At 51.0% G+C, this 17,303-nt stretch overlaps 4 protein-coding genes across 4 annotated transcripts; 1 reads left to right on the top strand and 3 right to left on the bottom strand.

Annotated features, from left to right (window-relative positions):
- Positions 1 to 727: 727 nt before the first annotated feature.
- N7515_005788 (uncharacterized protein) lies at positions 728 to 1,468 on the top strand (the record flags this gene model as incomplete). Its single annotated transcript, XM_056666532.1, has 1 exon — positions 728 to 1,468. The coding sequence occupies one exon, from the start codon at positions 728 to 730 to the stop codon at positions 1,466 to 1,468; it is 741 nt and encodes a 246-aa protein (XP_056520128.1).
- A 282-nt stretch (positions 1,469 to 1,750) lies between these two features.
- N7515_005789 (uncharacterized protein) lies at positions 1,751 to 3,794 on the bottom strand (the record flags this gene model as incomplete). Its single annotated transcript, XM_056666533.1, has 5 exons — positions 1,751 to 2,700; positions 2,753 to 2,892; positions 2,965 to 3,073; positions 3,127 to 3,275; positions 3,331 to 3,794. 5 exons carry the CDS (start codon positions 3,792 to 3,794, stop codon positions 1,751 to 1,753), a joined length of 1,812 nt encoding a protein of 603 aa, XP_056520129.1.
- A 2,696-nt stretch (positions 3,795 to 6,490) lies between these two features.
- N7515_005790 (putative sister chromatid separation protein (Src1)) lies at positions 6,491 to 8,814 on the bottom strand (the record flags this gene model as incomplete). Its single annotated transcript, XM_056666534.1, has 2 exons — positions 6,491 to 7,115; positions 7,247 to 8,814. 2 exons carry the CDS (start codon positions 8,812 to 8,814, stop codon positions 6,491 to 6,493), a joined length of 2,193 nt encoding a protein of 730 aa, XP_056520130.1.
- Positions 8,815 to 9,827: 1,013 nt separating this feature from the next.
- On the bottom strand, positions 9,828 to 16,419 carry acyA (adenylate cyclase acyA; the record flags this gene model as incomplete). The annotated part of the gene is made up of 3 exons (XM_056666535.1): positions 9,828 to 10,133; positions 10,189 to 16,093; positions 16,241 to 16,419. The coding sequence occupies 3 exons, from the start codon at positions 16,417 to 16,419 to the stop codon at positions 9,828 to 9,830; spliced, it is 6,390 nt and encodes a 2,129-aa protein (XP_056520131.1).
- Positions 16,420 to 17,303: the final 884 nt, after the last annotated feature.

Below are 17,303 nucleotides of genomic sequence, written 5' to 3' on the forward strand. Positions count from 1 at the left end.
GTTCCTCCGGTTTGTGCTTGTCATGTCAGTATTCCTCATGCGTTGAACTGGTACATCATATGATCATGTATATTCAAGACACAGATACACTACAGACTGTGCGCGCGGTGTCATCGCCGGCACCCATGGATACAATATATGGATGTTCACAATGCAAGGTGGCAACATTACCCCGCACCTGCTCCCTGCAAGCTGAAAAGAAAAACAAGGAAGTTTCTGCAAAACACATGGTTCATAAGCCTGGGAGCGTATGGTTGCATGCAGCTTGAAGTGATTGGTAGGTTCCGTCAGCGCAGAGGCAGCGCAGAGGAAACCAGAGACAAACACACATATAGAGTAGAGCTTGGCAAAGAGATACCTACTCAAAGCACCTGCTTTTCTGTGGGATTTGTATTGATCTGTTCAGGGGCTATATCGAGACAAAGAAAGACCGTTTGATTGCGGGGCCATGGCGGATCCAACCGCAGCTCTTCTTTTCATAGAGCATGGCAGGGGTATATGAGTACGACCCTAACCGCCATGCTTGACTTAGTAAAAGCGGTAAAAGTCATTAAGCCAATACGATCAAAGTCAGGCGTGGCGGCTGTGACATTTGTCATAGGAGAATCAAGGCCCTTCAAGGGGCCTAGCCAATATATCAGCAATTGTTTTCCAACCTCCAACCTCCATATTCTTCAAGTAGGGTCTTCCCAGTTGTTTAAGGTTGTCCAACCATATCTGGTCCAGCATGCCACGGCCCGCCAGGCATGATCAACTGCCCCGCTTGACCGGCCTAATCAATTGGGAATGTCTCGACTCATTGGTTGACGGAACCGACGCAGAACTGGCGTCGACAGTCGAAGAACGCAGCCTACCAATTCTCGGCACAGATTCGCTACCATTGCCCCGTGGCATTCTCGATGCCGCCAACAGCAGGAAGCTTTCTCAAGATGCCGACCAAACGCAAAGCTCTGTGCAACTGCTCCCGGGCCCCCTTGATGCGGCTCTCGAGCCATGCCCACTTCAGTACATGGGAAGCTGCTCGGACACAGTTTCTCCTCAGGGCTCATCCAGTGACCAGAGTATGAGTGGCCGTTTGCAGCAGTGCCAGCATGCTTTGCAGTTGTTGGGGTTTCCTTCAGTCGACGCCTTTGCTCTTGAATACTATACAGCACGGTTCGGGCCCCGGTTGCGAAGATCAGGTGTGGAACAGCGCGAAGGTCTGAGTACGGTCGATCGTCTGGCCATGTTGTTGCAGAATGAGTCACGAGTGGATGCGATGGACCCGGGTGGATTACAACGGGATATCGGGAAGTCTGCTCGCGAACTTTACATTGCAGAGCTGCGAGACTTTGACCACAAATTATACGATCCCCATAAAGCGGAACACCAAGTGAGTGAGGTCCTCCGGCTCGCAGTTCAATATGGATGGCTGATCATGGGATCTAACAGTTGCCACAAATATATAACTTGTTATACAATATGCTGACGGAGGTCGGATGTCAGCCCGACTTGGTTGATGCGACGGTCCGAAACTCAATCCAGGGGCTGTTGAGTACTAGTAGCAAGTTGTCGTAAGAATAAAGTAAATGGCAATGCCAATGGAGCTACACTGATTATAACAATGCAAATGGGTTCAGAGAATAACGAATCTTGCTTGGAAGGGGGGCCTGCAGCTTTCTGCCAGTTAGATTTGCTGCATAGGTATATTGATACAGTCAGGTATAACTATAAAAGGTAGCACTCCGCGTCCATCTGGATTGTCATGTCATCACATGCCCAGATTCATGCGTTCGTCCGTTACTACCGAGCCGCCTCCGTTATTGCTGACATCCCGCTTGTTGAGCTCCGCATCTTCTGCATTATACTTTCGAAAGAGTAACCAAAACACCACCGTTGCGAGGCCAATAGCGGCTGCGAGAGCGGCGTACATCCAGACAAGATGAGGATTACGTGCAACTGGGTACAAGGCGAAGCCCAGCATTGCACCAACGCCTGACATAGAAGATAAAACGGCCTGAACTATCGATTTCATCTTACGAGAGCGATAACTGTCAGCACATGTTTCAAATCGAAAAGGAGCGGAGCTTCTGACATTGTCCGGGGCTTTGTTGTACGCATATTCTTGGCTCACAACGTCGAAGAATACTTCTGCTAACCCGTCTAAGACGTAGACCGGTACTTGGAGCCAAACACTAACTCGGTTCGGAATTCTGCCCCCGTCTGACGCAGGACACTTTAACGCGTGTTCATAACATGGCCCTCTTGTATAAATGACCTGCTGGGTACCGGCGCAATAGGCGATTGCGATGGCTTCTATAAGGAAGCCAACTGCCATACGGTTGACTGGCGGAAACTCGATATGCAGCTTGCGTAAAGTGGGGTAGAGCACGTTGGTGACTAGCGGTAGTAGGATGAGCACGGCGATTGGATTCAATGTCGGGAAAAAGTCGTTCGGGAGACCGTGGGTTTCCATTTGAGCCGCTTGGGAGACGAGGTTATTATTTATCTGTAGATGACAGACCCACAGGATAGGGTAGAATGCAAAGATACGACATGCTATGAGTCCGCGCTGCAGGTCTGTCACAAACTTGTCGTCCCACTCAGCTGCATGCGTTTGACCTTGCCGCAGTGCAGCATCCATGTTGAAGCCGTTTTTCGCTGCACACAACATGATTCGAAAAGCTGTGGGCAAGATATTCCCACCTGGGGGACGCTTGACTGAGATGGTTTTCAGTGCTGCCTCATATCGGGTTTTTGCATTAGGACATACCAATCTTGTTTCGACACAGGGCTAGCGTGAGCAACGATAAGCAAAGGGCACAAGTAGGAAGCAGATATGCCGCCCAGAATCCGACATCTTTCTCAATGTAAGTTGTGGCAAGTGCAGACAATGCCCCGATATTTACAGCCCTTTTGAGACTAGGTCAGCCTGATGCGGTACCTATGCCTCCTTGGAGTTGAACTGAGCCTTCCACCACTCACCAATAGTATGCGTGATATATTTTATCCATACTAAGGTCACGATCAATTATGACACGCTTACCGTTGGGCTTGGCCAAGACTTTTTCCTCCCAATTGGTGTACTGATCGGCTATATAACTTCTTGTTAGTGATTGCATGGCGGGAAAACATGAAAGAACAGACCCATCAAAGGTGAGACGCCTGATTTCACACCCCCAAGGCCAATACTCATGAGGATGATGCCGACCAAGAACCCTGGAAGACCTGCGCCTGCGTCCAAGGATGATGGTATGGACGTCATGGTCAAGATGAACGCCCCACTTACGTAGATGCTATGCCCTTCATGTTAGCTAAAATCAAAAGAAATCCCGTCATACATGTCCTGACCATAAGAAAACAAGGATCCCTCGATAGCGCCCGAGGAAACAATCGATAACAACGCTAGCGAATAGCGGCATGGTGTACAGCAAAAACGAAAACATGTATGATAGATTGCTAGCCTTGCTCTGGCCCAATCCGAGTGCGCCTGGTCGTAAAGGATCATCTCGCTGATTCTGAAGATAATTTTCTGCCCTCAGGTCAATGGACGGGAAGATAAAGATCACATGCCACCTGCACTCACGGAATGGTTCACGAATCCCAAAGAATGCGAAGCGCTCGAGTGTACTGATCAGTATGACAAGCCATGCCGAGACGGGAATTTGGTCAGCAACTCGAGGTAGATCTTCATCTTGATTGCTCGTGTCGTTCGTTTCGTCCGAGCTCAGCGTCTTTTCATCTGCAGGAGACAATTGCCGTGTGATTCGAGAGTCTGCCTGCAGAAAATTCCCAATCTCGAGAACATCCGCCATGGTTCTGAGGTACAATGGAAGCCAATTGCGTCGTATGCGGGGTCAGGGACAAGACGAGTCAACGGGGAATCAAGTTGAGTCAGTGCAAACTGAATCTGATGACCTCTCAATGTGGCAGTCACTGTATTTGAATACATCATAATATTCATGTTTTCACTAACAAAGCTCCGCAGTAAGGGCGGAGTAAAATGCTGTTATAGGATTAGTGATTCCGCGAGGCAACCGAGAATTCTTCAATGTGGTAAACTACTCCGTACTCCGCCACGAACTGGTTACTTGATGCCCTTACGTCGGAGAAGGTGGAGAACCGAACAAAGCAAATGAAAGGGACTCGAGTGCATTCCAAAGTTGTCGATCGAAATCGTCCACGCATTGGCACTTGGTAGCCTCGCAGCCCTCGCTAAGTCGTCCACTAGACCTAGATTGGATGGTTATAGATATTGGTAAATACTTTAATCTTGCGGAATTGAGGTTCTCAGCACGTAGGCCCCGACATAGGATTAGGCTCTGATTCAGTATGAACATACTGTCATACAATTACTACTCCGTAGATCAGATCCCCCTAGGCTGCTTGGCTCGCCGATGACCAAAGTTTATTCCATGCCTGAGGCGCAAACAGCAAGTCACGGGCGGTCCACGTGGGAAAAGTGGGTCGTGTCGATGCACTAGACCTATTCTGGATCGATATTTCTACCCCAGGCATCTTACCTCAGCATGCTCAGACGAAACATGATTCGCTGGGTAATGCTCACATGACCTGCCTAACCAAGTTGGTTCAGCTCAGACGTTTCGCTGAGAGATACTTTGAAATTTTGCCAAGAATTATCGACCAACAGCCTGACCGCTCCTTTGGTGTGTGAATTTCGATCTCAACCTTCTCAACAAGCACAGACCTGACCATCTTCAATCTTACAAGCGTCATAAATGCGAACTGGACAATTACTTTGATACTATTTTGAAGTTTCCACGCCTCCTAGAACGTGAGTGTTATGCTTGAACGTGCTGGTGAGCAATGTTGCGTTTTATCGGGCATCTACATGGCTATATTGTGTCTTCCCCGCAATTTTGGGTCGAGCGCGGACGCTTCGATCTCGACGGCCTTAGCTCAGACATGGTTGATAGTGTATAGAGTAATGAAGATAAAGGAGAAGACGCTGGAGGCCAAGTTTTGAGAAGAAAATCGACGTGGTGGTCGAGATCTTATGGTTCAAAGAGAGAGGCTCGTTTCGTGGTTTTCCCCCGATCCTTCTAAATAGGCGGTCAAAAAGTCCCTCAGACCAAACATTTGATTTGGACCTAACCGTTACCTAATTTGGTTAGATATGTCATGTGACTGCACATGACCCAGAGTGACTAATAATGTTTGGTCTGAGCATGCTGAGGTAACCAGGCATCATTCTTTCCAGCCACATCTCCACCTCTCTAGATATCTCCACATCTCCACGTCTTCTTGCTTCCTCATCTTTGATAATCTATTTCGAGTGCACTGTTTCTCTGAGGCGTTCCCGCATCATCGTTACAGATGGTTTCGTCTCCACTTGGATCAGCAATGGACGATATATGTTGGGTTGTAGCCTTGTAGGTACATACTTCCATGGTGATGGCGTCTATTACCTAGAAGTGCAGTGGCTGGAAGTTTATCCATAGGTTGTACTCCCGTGATCCAAGCCAACATGCAAGCGGTAGCCGACAAGATTGGACGGCTGGGGCTAAAACCTAAGATGTTGGAATGATGGGTGTTGAAGACACTGGTCCCGGACTCCAGGAGTAGCAGGACGTTCATTTTGGCTTTGTGTTTATCATTTCTTTTGTTCGGTTTACATCTTTCCATTCGAGGGAGATTGATCGGAAGTTCGCAAAGCGCGGGAGTTTCCAACAGTCGCCCAGTGCCCGGCTGGCGGCCTTCCTCTCTAGCTGTCAGCAGGCCTGACAGCACTCCCGCATAGCAGCATATATCTGGAGCGAGCTACATCGTGCAAATAGGTGAATACCTACATCACCATCACCATATACTTCCATGGTTACATAGTGGCTGATTTGGGCTGCGCGCTAGGGAACTATAGGTTTGGTTATGCTGCCCGGGAATTGGTGTAGATCTTTTCGAGTAATGGGGATTCATTTGATCATTGAGTATTCTGTACATGATGTTAACACAGCAATTGCATTTGCTGTGGTGAAACACGCTACAGCTTGTCAGACTCAACAGGAAATCACAGGGTAGATGATTGCATCGTGTGTCATGCAGATGTCCGATGCCTTGAAACGAATGGATTGCTAGATAGAGTCTTATCTGCTGATTGATGGTGCCCGGGCTTGGGCTGCAACCCAATGGATTCGGCCTGGCACCTCATGGGGAAACTAAGTAATCAAGCGAAAAGGAGGGCTTACGGGTACCTATGTAGTCCCTACATTCCTAGGTTGTACGGAGGATACGAGACTAATGTGAAGGTCGTGCCCGGTTCAGAAGCATGGGTGGAAACGGGTGGTGAACTTGGTATTATGGACAAGAAGAAAATATATACTAGGGAAAGATGTAGAACAGGGATTGAAATACGAGTGAGCCAGAGGAAACCAGGAAACCAAGAAACGAAAGCCATATCTCATACATCAAGGAAGTAAAACGGATGGGATATCAAAAAGAAAGAGCCGGGCTGCGTGCATGGGTGCCCAATATTCCCAAGATTGTGGGACGATGATCAGTAGATTGGACGACCCTCGTCCCAACGGCGAGCTTCTCTTGGGCTCGAAACGGGCTCTGGCTGGCCCTGTCCCGCAGGCGTCTCAGGACTCGTTGCAACATTGGCAGACGGAGAACCGATGGAGAAGTGTCCACTTTCGCGACGGCCAGGATACTCCGCTTCGCCGACGGCATTGATCCCACCGATCCACTCCCAGACTCGAGAAACATCCCCACTACGTCCTTCCCGGACAGAGGCACGGACGTTAGCGTTGCCCTCGACAAAGTTACGAACTCGACGCCAGAGCTCCTCGCGACGCTTGCCTTGCAGTTCAAAGCGGAGGACATCATCGCGCAGCTGGCCAATGGCTACATAGGGTTCTTTGGCGGCGCCGCGGGCGTACAGTGCAGCTTGCGTGGATAGTCGGTCAAGGGTTGTAGCCACTAACTCAGGCACACGAGCGATGTCGGAGCGACGGGCGAGGACACGCGAACGAGCATACACAAGGAGACCGAAGGCCAAGATTAAAAGTGAAATAGGGAGTCGATACGCGAGGAGAGCGAGTCGGAAGTGGCGGCGGACGGCGCATGCGAGTGGGAGCCGTGCAATGGAGGTAGAGGAGAGGATGAGGATGGCGGAATTTCTGTGATTGCGAAGTCGCCTCTGTCAGTTCCGGTGCACAATGTCAGACCAGATCTTTTAAACAGATAGCGCTGGATGGGGTGGTCCATGGCGATGAGAATAGCCAAGGGGACGATAGGGAGGGAAACTTACTTCTCGGTTTTGCTTATAACTTCATCTTTGCCAAGGATATCGCCAATGGCACCCTTCCACAGCTCGTCAAACTCGATGTCACTCAAGCCCTTGCGGCGCTTCTTGGCTACCTCTTCCTTCAAGTCAAGCTCGCTGATGTCGGGAGATTTGGCGCCCTTGCCATCTTCCTTCAGTTGACCACATTCCCATTTTGCCCGGCGCTCACGAAGCTCCTCCACAGCCTTGTCGGCGACAGCCTTCACGCGGCGCGCCTTTTCACTATCGGGTTCGCATGTGGGCGGCAACGGAACCAGGCCCCCAAGCGCAAGAGGGTGGGGTTTCAGAAGGAAATCATTCTCACAGCGGACCTCAAATTCTGGATAGCAGAAGGCATGGCTTGGGCAAGGCTCACACCGAGGCTCTAAAACGTTGGCCCATTCAGGGACCTTGGTCTCTGCCAACGACCAGGTGGGCTTCCCCAAGCCGCAGTATCCAATCTCGATCTTTTCTTTGCGCCACCAGGTACCGAAGCTGCCGGCTAGCGAAAGAATCACGACCCAGGGAGCCAAGCGGCTCACAGTCCCCTGCTTCTGGGACCGTCGTCGAGTTTGCACGCGTGGCGTACGCTGATCACTTTCCATAGACATAGCCAGCTGCTCCTCGGGTGTGAATTCTTCACCCGCAGCAACTTCGCTTTCGGCATCTTCGTCGGACTCTTCTGTCTCCTCCTCAGGTTCTTCCTGCGGAGGCTCTAATCGGGAAGCGAAATCAAATGATCCACGCTGAGGAGGTTGATACCCGTCATCTTGTTGAAGGCTGGATGGTGTTGCTGATTTGCGCGACCTGAGTCCACGGCCTCGAGCCGGGCTCTCGGTAGACAGGCGTGACATACTACTTCGCTTGCCGTCATAGCTCGTTCGTGTGCTTTTAGGCGCCTCAGGACTTCCACTCTGGAAAGGATTGTCATCTGTAAACATGCTCTCGTCGCGAGACTCCGACTTGACGGGTGTAGATTCGTCCACCTCCGTTGAGGGAATAAGCTCACTTCGTCGAACCTTCTTCGCTGTGGATTTGCGTGGAGTGGGACGGACAGCGGCCACTGGAGTGGCAAGCGTGTCGTCGCCTGTCTCTGCATCAGAGGTGCGAGAGTGTTTACCCACAGAGCGAGCGACGCTAGTGCGCTTTGTGGTCCTGACAGGTGTGTTCATAGCGAAACCGTCATCGGCATCTGCCGTAGAGTGACGGGTGCTGCGCCGGGATGTGCCTCTTTGGCCCCTAGTTGTAGACCCGACTGTGGAGGGTGTCGCCGGCGGAGGCCTTGACTCTCTGTCATTCGCGTCGCTATCCACCGATGTCGACCGGCTACTCATATCTGTGATTCCAGCGCTGGTTCGTCGAACTGTGTCGCGCTCGCGCAAGAGCTTCCGGGCTTGCGGGAGAACCTCATCTTGGAGGATGGTGATCAGTTGACTCTTCTTTGCAGAGGCCGGGTATGGGATATCGTGGCTGACGAGGATAGAGCGGAGACGAGGGACGGTGAGAGAGCCCAGATCAAAGTCTGGATAGAGGTAGTCAAGTTCATCCGCCATTTTGTGTGGCGTGCGACGTGCGACGTGCGACGATGGGGATCTATTTGATCTGCCGACACCGCGACCGAGATGATGTAGACCTTGGTCAAGATAAACACTGAACTCGCGGGACAGTGCGTGGCTGGAGGATATTTTAAAATGCGACTGAATGCCACCGATCGCTCCCTTTTTCGATTTTTAACCGGGGCAGAAGGTGTGTTGTTTTTGCCGTGTCGTGTGGATTTACGCCAGTCCTATTTCGTTCGGTCGTTCTCAGTCGTAGCCAGGGCAACAGGCGGGGCGGAAACCTGAGACGCTGATACCCTTTACGAAGTGTAAAATCAAAAGAGATCAACTGGAGTGATAGATGGATATTTCCTCTCAGTCTGGATTCAAGTTCTCAGATGAAGGTGAGAAGGTTCCAAGTTAAAGAAAAACAAAGCCGAATGACGCATGCATAAACAACGTCACGTGACTCGACTGTGGCGTTGGCGCTTCATACAGCCACTCGAGTGAGCCAACTGTCCAATCAGATAATTTGAGATATTTGAGATATCGTATAACCTGAGAGAAAAGGTCCTGTATCCATGAGGCTATCCTCTAACCGTTGATTACCCTGATCCCGCTCATTCTTGCAGAGCACTGGCAAGCTGGTCAATCCCTGGACGATACCTTGGAATGTTCGCCAACCGGTGCAGGGCCCTTTTCAACATACGTATACGAAGAAGGAAGCAAAGTGGCAGAAGCAAGCAAGCCAATGAATGGAACGATCATGAAGTGTGTAATATATTCAGTATCCAGCCATATACAGACCTCGAGAAACGAATGAAAGCGACCTAGTAAAATAAAGAAAAAGACACCGAAACAATCACCGTTGCTCCATGCCATGATGCTTTATAAAACAATCTGCAAATCCCCTCCCGCCAGTGGGACGCCGCCCACTAAAATATAGCCAGAGAGATACAAGAATAAAGAACGTCATAAGAAACCGGTAGATAATTGATATTAAGGGGGTAGAGAATAGCCGGTACCGATCAGCGGGACCTGCGGCTGGAATTGCTAGCGCGATTGGTATCGCCGGGGAGGTGGAGGAAAGACGATGAAGCGGAGGTGATACCGCTGTCGAGGGGATCCATGGGTTGCATGTTGGCATAGAGTGGTGGACCGCCGACGTTGGTCCCTGAACCAACGGCCATCTGCTCCTTGAGAGCTTGGAATTCGGCAAGTTGTGTTTGGAGTTGCTGGAAGACTTCCCCGATGGGGACTGCGTGGTCCTTGAGCCTATCGCCTGGTCTGAAGGGACGCATCATGTGGCGCAGGGAGAGTGTGTTGATGCATACCTGGAATGTGTTAGAATTGCAGTGACAGTGAAATGAGAAATTGTATGATACTGACCTCGATGCGAGTGACTTGTTGGTCGATCAAACTGATGACGGTCGAGTCATTCAGCTCTCCACCGTGCCTCTTGACCATGTTGAAGAGAGCAACATTGGGCTCTCTGAGACTTGGGTCACTTGGCTGTTCCATGGCACCGCAAAGTCGTTCAAGACGAAGTGTGACTTCCCACAAACGCCAGATGACATTGGTCTGGATGTCCAGCTGATTGTGAGGACTGATAGTTGCAACAGAGCTGTCAGAATCGCGCGACTCTTCCGAAGATATCATGCGCCCAGAAAGCGAAGATGAGTAGACAAGGTAGAGAGGTTCTGGATTCTCCAGCCCCTTCAGCTTTCTCTCGCCCTGATCTTTGATAACAAAGCCTTGACTGTTGAGCTGTTGCAGCTCGCGACGAATATTGTGACCGAAGCTATCGCCGCGAGAGATGCTGTCGGTGGAGCTGGTCGATGCAGAACGCTCAGCATCAGCGAAAATCTCGAGATTGCGTTGGATGTCGGCCATGAAATCTGACGAAACGAAGATCTGACCTCCATCGGCAACAGCGGAGATTCGCGATGCGCGATTTACCATGGGGCCAAAATAGTCCATTCGACCAGTGACCGGATCCTTTGCGCAGACAGGCTCGCCCCAATGACCACCCATGCGGACAGACAGACCACGGAAGATAACGTTGTTGTCCATGTCAACCACAACTCGGCACTGCGGTTGATCGAGAATCTCCGTGGGCCATTCAGCCTCAAGGAGTTGGTTTTGACAGTTAAAGCACCACAGCAAGGCCGCGGTAGTGGTTGAGAAAGCTACCATGAAAGCATCACCTTCTGTTTTGACTTCGTAACCACCGAAGATTCCAAGCTGCCGGCGCAGGATATCGTTGTGAATTTGAATAGCAGAGCGCATCGCATCCGGGCATGTCTCCCATAAGCCCGTGGACTGTTTGATATCAGTGAACATGATTGTCAATTCACCGTCGGGAGCATCCACGAAGTCAAAGCGAGCCAATCGCGAGTCTCCAGGACCATCGCGCTTCTTCGGCCGCTTGGCAGTGGGGATGATCTGTTCCTCCGCAAATGTGGACGAGGCGGTGTTAAGAGCAGGACGAGGCTTCGGGCGTTTCTTCTGAATCTCACCAACGCCGAGAATCATCACCATCAGCTTGTTGGTAGCACCAAAAGAGATGGCCAAGTCACGCAATTTCTGAGCCGCAAACATCAAGTCGGGCTGTTCTCTGCGAGTGATATCAACCACCACTTCGGGAGTAACATAGTCCCAGAGTTCTTTCGATGCCAATACGATCATCTCATCTTGTTCTGTCAAAGTGCAACGCATCGTGTAGGGGGCCGCAATGACTGCAGGCATCATGGGGAAGTGTCCGAAGCATCGCGAGACAGTAAGGACATCGTTGAGCTTTCCGTTGCGAGACACATAGCCGCCTGCTGCACGAATGCGCGCGCGCTCGCTAGGCTCCGCGGGATCATGGTTTCGCGTCAAAGGGAGCATCGAACCATCCGATCTGATCAGAATAGCCTGAGCATCACCGACATTGGCAGCATACAAGTCCATATTGTTCAGATACAAGACAGTAGCAATACCGCCAGACTGGATGTCATCTTGGTTGAGTTTTTTGGCCGAGGCTGATCCTCGATGATATTGTCTAACCTCACGGTCATCAATAGACCTGTAGGCAGAGCCTGCCATGTTCTTGTTCAATGCCAAGAACGTTCGTCTGAGTGCGTCCAGCGGGGTTTCACCCTGCTCTTGCTGCAACTTCTTCAGCTCAAACGAGAAAGTGGAAGTGAAGTTCTCGTGCAGGAACTTTGCGACGCGAGAACCACCACTGGAAAGCGTCTGTCCGTCAAACATTCCCACCAGGGTTTCCACATTATCCTGCTTCAACCGTGGAACAATCATATCAATGATAGATAGATGCTCGGTTTTACCAAGTGAGTCTGCCATGCCGTATGCGAGGGTACCGGCCAAGGAGGCTGAAGTTCTCACACGTCGATCCTCGGTCTCCTCCGGAATAGTGGGAATCGTGAGTGTGACATCCATCAGACCCAGAACCCGAAGGTGGGTTAGGGAGTTGAAGTCTGTCAGATCAGCGCCATTGGCAGCCGGAGGACCCAGGGAAGCAATGTTCGGCTTGATTTCCAGGCGTTTGTTGCCAGAGAAATTGAGGTACTTGAGATTGCGGTTCCAATTCCAGTTCCAATCGTAAGGCCAGTTTGAAACGTTGTACTTGAGCCCGTTGCTTCCCACATCTAGTATGGACAGCTTGCTGACCTTGCAAAGTTCAGCAGGCAAGACTTGGAATCGATTTGCGTTCAGGTGGAGAACTTTGAGATTGCTCCCCTCTTCGAGGTCATCAGAGGGGAGAGATGTCAACTCGTTACCCGAAAGGTACAGCTCGGAAATCATAGGCCATCGTTTGAGGATGCCTTGTGGGAGTTCTGTCAGGTCATTATAGGAAAGGTTGACGATACGCAGTTCTGGAAGTAAGGACAGTTCTCGGAAAACGTCATCTTCAAGTCTGTTGTCAGCGAGGGAAAGAGTTCGAAGGGATGCCGCAAACGTCATTGCCAGCTGTTGGGAGAAGTTTGAGTCCTTCCGACTAGTAGAGTTCGGATCGGTAATTGTTCGTGATGCCGCTGATACGGTCCTGCCACCTTGCTGGGAAACAGATTGCCCAGTAGGTGCCCGATACGTCCCATTTGGCGACGTAGACTTCATAGCGCCATTCGACGTTTGACTTGGTCGGCGCAAGCCCGGTTCATCCATAGGGCCTATGTCTTCAGAGCTCGGGGTTCCAACAACGCCTGGTGTAGACGCAGGTGTGGCAGTAGGCTCTCCGGGTACTTGAGGGTACGGAGCACCGCACTTTGGGAAAGTCGACAAGATGTTTGAGGATACATTGAGGACCTCCAGCTTAGAGCAATGCCATATTTCGGCCGGTAGCGACGTCAAATTGCACTCTCTCAAGTTGAAGCACTTGAGCTCCCCAAGGCAACCGAGCGTTGGAGGCAAAGAAGATAGCGGGTTCTTGATCATACTGAAATGTTCCAGTCGACGCAGTTTGCCAATTTGAGGTGATACCGTGGACAAGTGGTTCTTATCCAGGATGAGTTTTGTCAGATTCACACAATTCTCAAAAATGGTATCTTTGAATACGGATAGTTTTCCAGAAGCAAGGTTCAGAGATGTTAATGTTGGCATAGGAGCATCAACATCAAACTGTGTCAAAGGGCAATGGTCAAGATGTAGACTTCGCAGCTTTGGGAATGATCCCTTGAAGCGCGATAACAGATTGTGACCGAAGAATACCTGCTCGAGTCGTGGAAGGCTAGAGAGAGCATCGATATTGGTGATAGCGTTGAAGCGCCCGTCGAACTCCTTGAGATTCACCAGCTCCCCGAAGGAGCCATCGAGAGGCCCGCTTAGATTGTTGTTCGTAATCCATAGGCGTTCAAGAGTGGACAAGCGGCCAATATTGGGAAGTTCCTCAATGCCATTGAAACTGATGTCAAGATCGACCAAACTTGTAAGGTTGCATAGGAAATCAGGGAAGACCTTAAAGCCATTTGACGACATATTCAGGCTCCGCAGACTTTGGAAGTTACCGAACGAGCTGGGGAGCTTGGTCAATTGATTATTCGCCATCTTGATGCTGACGAGACCCGTGAGACGATCAAGGCCCGCATGATCCAGATCCTCAAGGCGGTTGTTTGATACATCAAGGTAAGTCAACCGGGCGGCCAAGCCGAAACTTTGAGGGAGGAATGCGGCCTCATTTCCGATGAACTTGATCTCCCGCAGGTTGATGCAGCTCTGAATGAAGTCTTTGGGAACGTCCAATGACAAGTTCCTGGACAAATTCAAGGAGATGATTTCGGAGGATTTGGCGTACAAGGTGATGGGAATCGTGACGAGACTGCGCCCTTGGAGATCAACATGACTGAATTTTTGGACCTTATTGAAACCGGGTTCACCCTCGAGACTGCTGTAACCGCTCAGTTTAGTCGGCAAAAAGATAAACCGACAGAGGTAACTGTGATCCTCGCGACCAATATCCCCGATTCGGTCTTTCTCTGTGTAGCCAACTTGTTCCAGCAACTTCTTTTGCATTTGTATAGGTCGTTCGTTGTGATCAAGCTGGCGCGAAAGGTCGTTCTTCCGTAGAACGATCTCGTAATTGTTGAGATGATCTTGCAAGAAAGATTTCCGACCAAGCATCAGGAGTATCTCAGACACTGTAGCGTTCACACCAGCAGAGAGCGTGGCAAACGTCGAATCAATCCGGAAAATTCGAATAAAGTACGTAGCTTCGCGTTCACGAGGACCAACGGTGCTCGGATCTTCCAAGGCGGGTTCGATGGAAGAGCCCATCAAGGTAGGGTCAACGGGGCCCCTGACCTGCCAACTTTCAGGAGCATTCCACGGTTTTTCGATTTTGGAATCGTCGGCTGGAGTGACCGTTCCGTCCTGCACACGACCTGGTGATGGCGGTCGGACAATTCCTTTCAGATCCCCCATATCAACGTCGAGATGAAAGAAATGTTTATTCTCCTCCTGGGTCTTGTCGTCCCTGTTGGGGTTGTAGGTGTCGCCACCTTGATTAGTGAAGACACGACGAGGACCAAGTTTTCTTCCTCCAATGAGACCCTTCCCGGACTCTTTCTTCCGGTCCGAGTCTGTCGCGTCAGGATGTCGAGAAGATGTACTTCCTTCGAGGCTACCTTGCCTATCGCGCCGTGGCGGAGAAGAGTTTCGGGATCTATCATGTGATTTGGATCCGTGACCGAGTATCTTTTTTATGAACCCACCCAATCTGGGGTGCTGCGAGTTCTGGTCAGAATGGTCACGATATGCGCTACGGACACTGGGCGTTGGACTTGTTGAGCGACCTCCAAACGCACTGCCGTCGCTCACGTCAGCTGTTGAGTTATTAAACGGCCGCAATCCGATATCATCTCTGCCAGTAACAGGCCGCGGCTGAGACCATGCCAGATCGCCAGCAACGGTGGGATTTTCCTCTTTGCTCCGTGAAGGACGGTGTCTGCCGGGACCGCGTCGGCCCGATTCTTTCTGGCTTGAGGTGCTGGGTTCTGGTGATACAAGTCGCTGCCCATCCGGACCTATGGGAACATGTCGTACGGGTGCCTCTCCATACTGTGGAATATCATTAAAGCTTTGGTAATCCCACGGTGTGATGTCACTCGAGGGCAAAGGTGTGTTGGCCCGTGGCTTCTGGGGACGCTGCGACCAGTTGGAGCCCTCCGGCGTATTGCGCGAGCCATCCGAGTTTGCTCTCTCTCGCGCCTTCAACTGGTCGACCGGTCCCCCGCGCCTGCTTGGTGGGTTCTGGGAGCCATCATCATCGGCGTGAAGCTCCCCAGATGAGTGATAGTCGTCTCCAAGTAAACCCTTCAAATGCTTCTTTCGGAACTTTTGACTAATGCTCGACCTTGACCCTTGACTACTGACTGTGGTGTTGCTCGCGGCAGATGGGCGGCGATGCTCCTCCCCCTGGTATTCTGACTCCGCAGGTTCGCTAGCTATCGTGCGTCCGGTTGTGGGACGAAATGTGAATGATGCAGGCGACGCTTCTTGTTCGGAGTCGTGGTAAAAGGTACCGCTGGAATCCGCTTGGCCACTGCTGGGGGCTGTGGACCATGGGGCAATCGACTCGATCTCATTAGGGTCGAGACGAGAGGGGTTGAGGGGCGGTGGTCGGGGAGCTGAGGCAGAAGTCTGTGAGGGACTATCTCGGTTATTCGGGACAATTGAAGCTTCGCGGTGGTTGCTGAAGCCAGAAGCCTTGCGTTGTTCAGTTCGGGAGATATTGGGGGAGTTCCATGACCACATGGAATTTCCCCAATCAATCCGAGGGGGCTTCGAACTCTCCGGCCTGGCAAGAAATTAGCTTCGTTTTGTCTTTCTCTTTTTTTATTTTTGTTTCTTTCTTTCTTTCTTTCTCCTTTCTCCTCGTTATTTGGGCTAGTAATAACCCGACGGATGCGACATAGCCAAGGAGAGAAGAGAAATAGAAGCTTACCTGTTGTCCGTTTTCGAGGAACCAGAAAACGAATCGGCATTGTAACCCCCCGAGGAGGCCGCGGCCTGATCTAGAGACCGACTCTCAGAGTTTCGCACTGTGTCTTGCGATATCGAACTATTACCAGAGCCTTGCGAACCCTGGCGGTTGCCGGGTTGCTTGCGGTCCCGCACTGGCATGACTGCTCTCAAGCTCGGCCAAATGCCACCACAGCGACCCTACTCAAGTTGCAGCCAGCTGTATCTTGAGGTGTAGTAATAATCCAGAGCGGTCGAGCATTAAAATCTCCGATGATTATCGGATGGCGTGAACGACCGGGGAGCTGCAACGTGTGGTTGTCAATTCTGCTGTCTCGGGTGCTCGCGCCACGTTGCGGAGATCAACCCGGCGACGTGGTATGGAGCTGAAAAGTTCCAAGTAAACGTAGAGCGCGCCAGGTAGATATATCAGAGGAGGCAGATGAATAGGTTGGCAGTGAGAGCGCGAAGGAGTCGGGGAGGGCTGGCGGGGGCGCGAGGATGAAGGGAGGCGTATGGAAAGCCGTGTGTAAACCGAGGCGCGGATCTAGCGTCGGGCGCAAAAATCAATCGTGGCGTTATTTCATGAGGAATTATATAGTGCTCGCGATCAAGGGCAACTTGAGCGCATGGCAAGGCGAGCTGATGATTGAGGTCCAGGGTTAATTGGGGGGTTGAAGAGAGTGGGGAATAGTCGTGACTCGTGACAAAGGCGGGTCGACGGAATGACGATCGAAGAACAAAGCCCAAGTCGCTATAAAAAGGAGATGAAACTTTGAGATAAAACTCAAAGCCCTAAGAAGATATTGAGCGATCGAGAGAAAAGTGAGGGAGAGAGAGAGAGCTTAAGCGGGTACGGAGGACCAGGAGATCGGAAGTGAGGCTCTTAGCGCCCATAGGGTACCATAGGTGAACTGGGTGGAACATCGGTGTCTCGTTGACACTTCTTTTTCCTTCTTCTGCCGATTTCCTTCAAGGCCTCAACACATTCTAAAACATTTCTCTTACTGTTCACTTCTATACTTGGACATCTATTGAAAGGGCAA

Source organism: Penicillium bovifimosum (assembly GCF_028826915.1).
Source record: "Penicillium bovifimosum strain IBT 22155 chromosome Unknown utg000005l_segment0_segment0, whole genome shotgun sequence".
NCBI classification, from domain to species: domain Eukaryota; kingdom Fungi; phylum Ascomycota; class Eurotiomycetes; order Eurotiales; family Aspergillaceae; genus Penicillium; species Penicillium bovifimosum.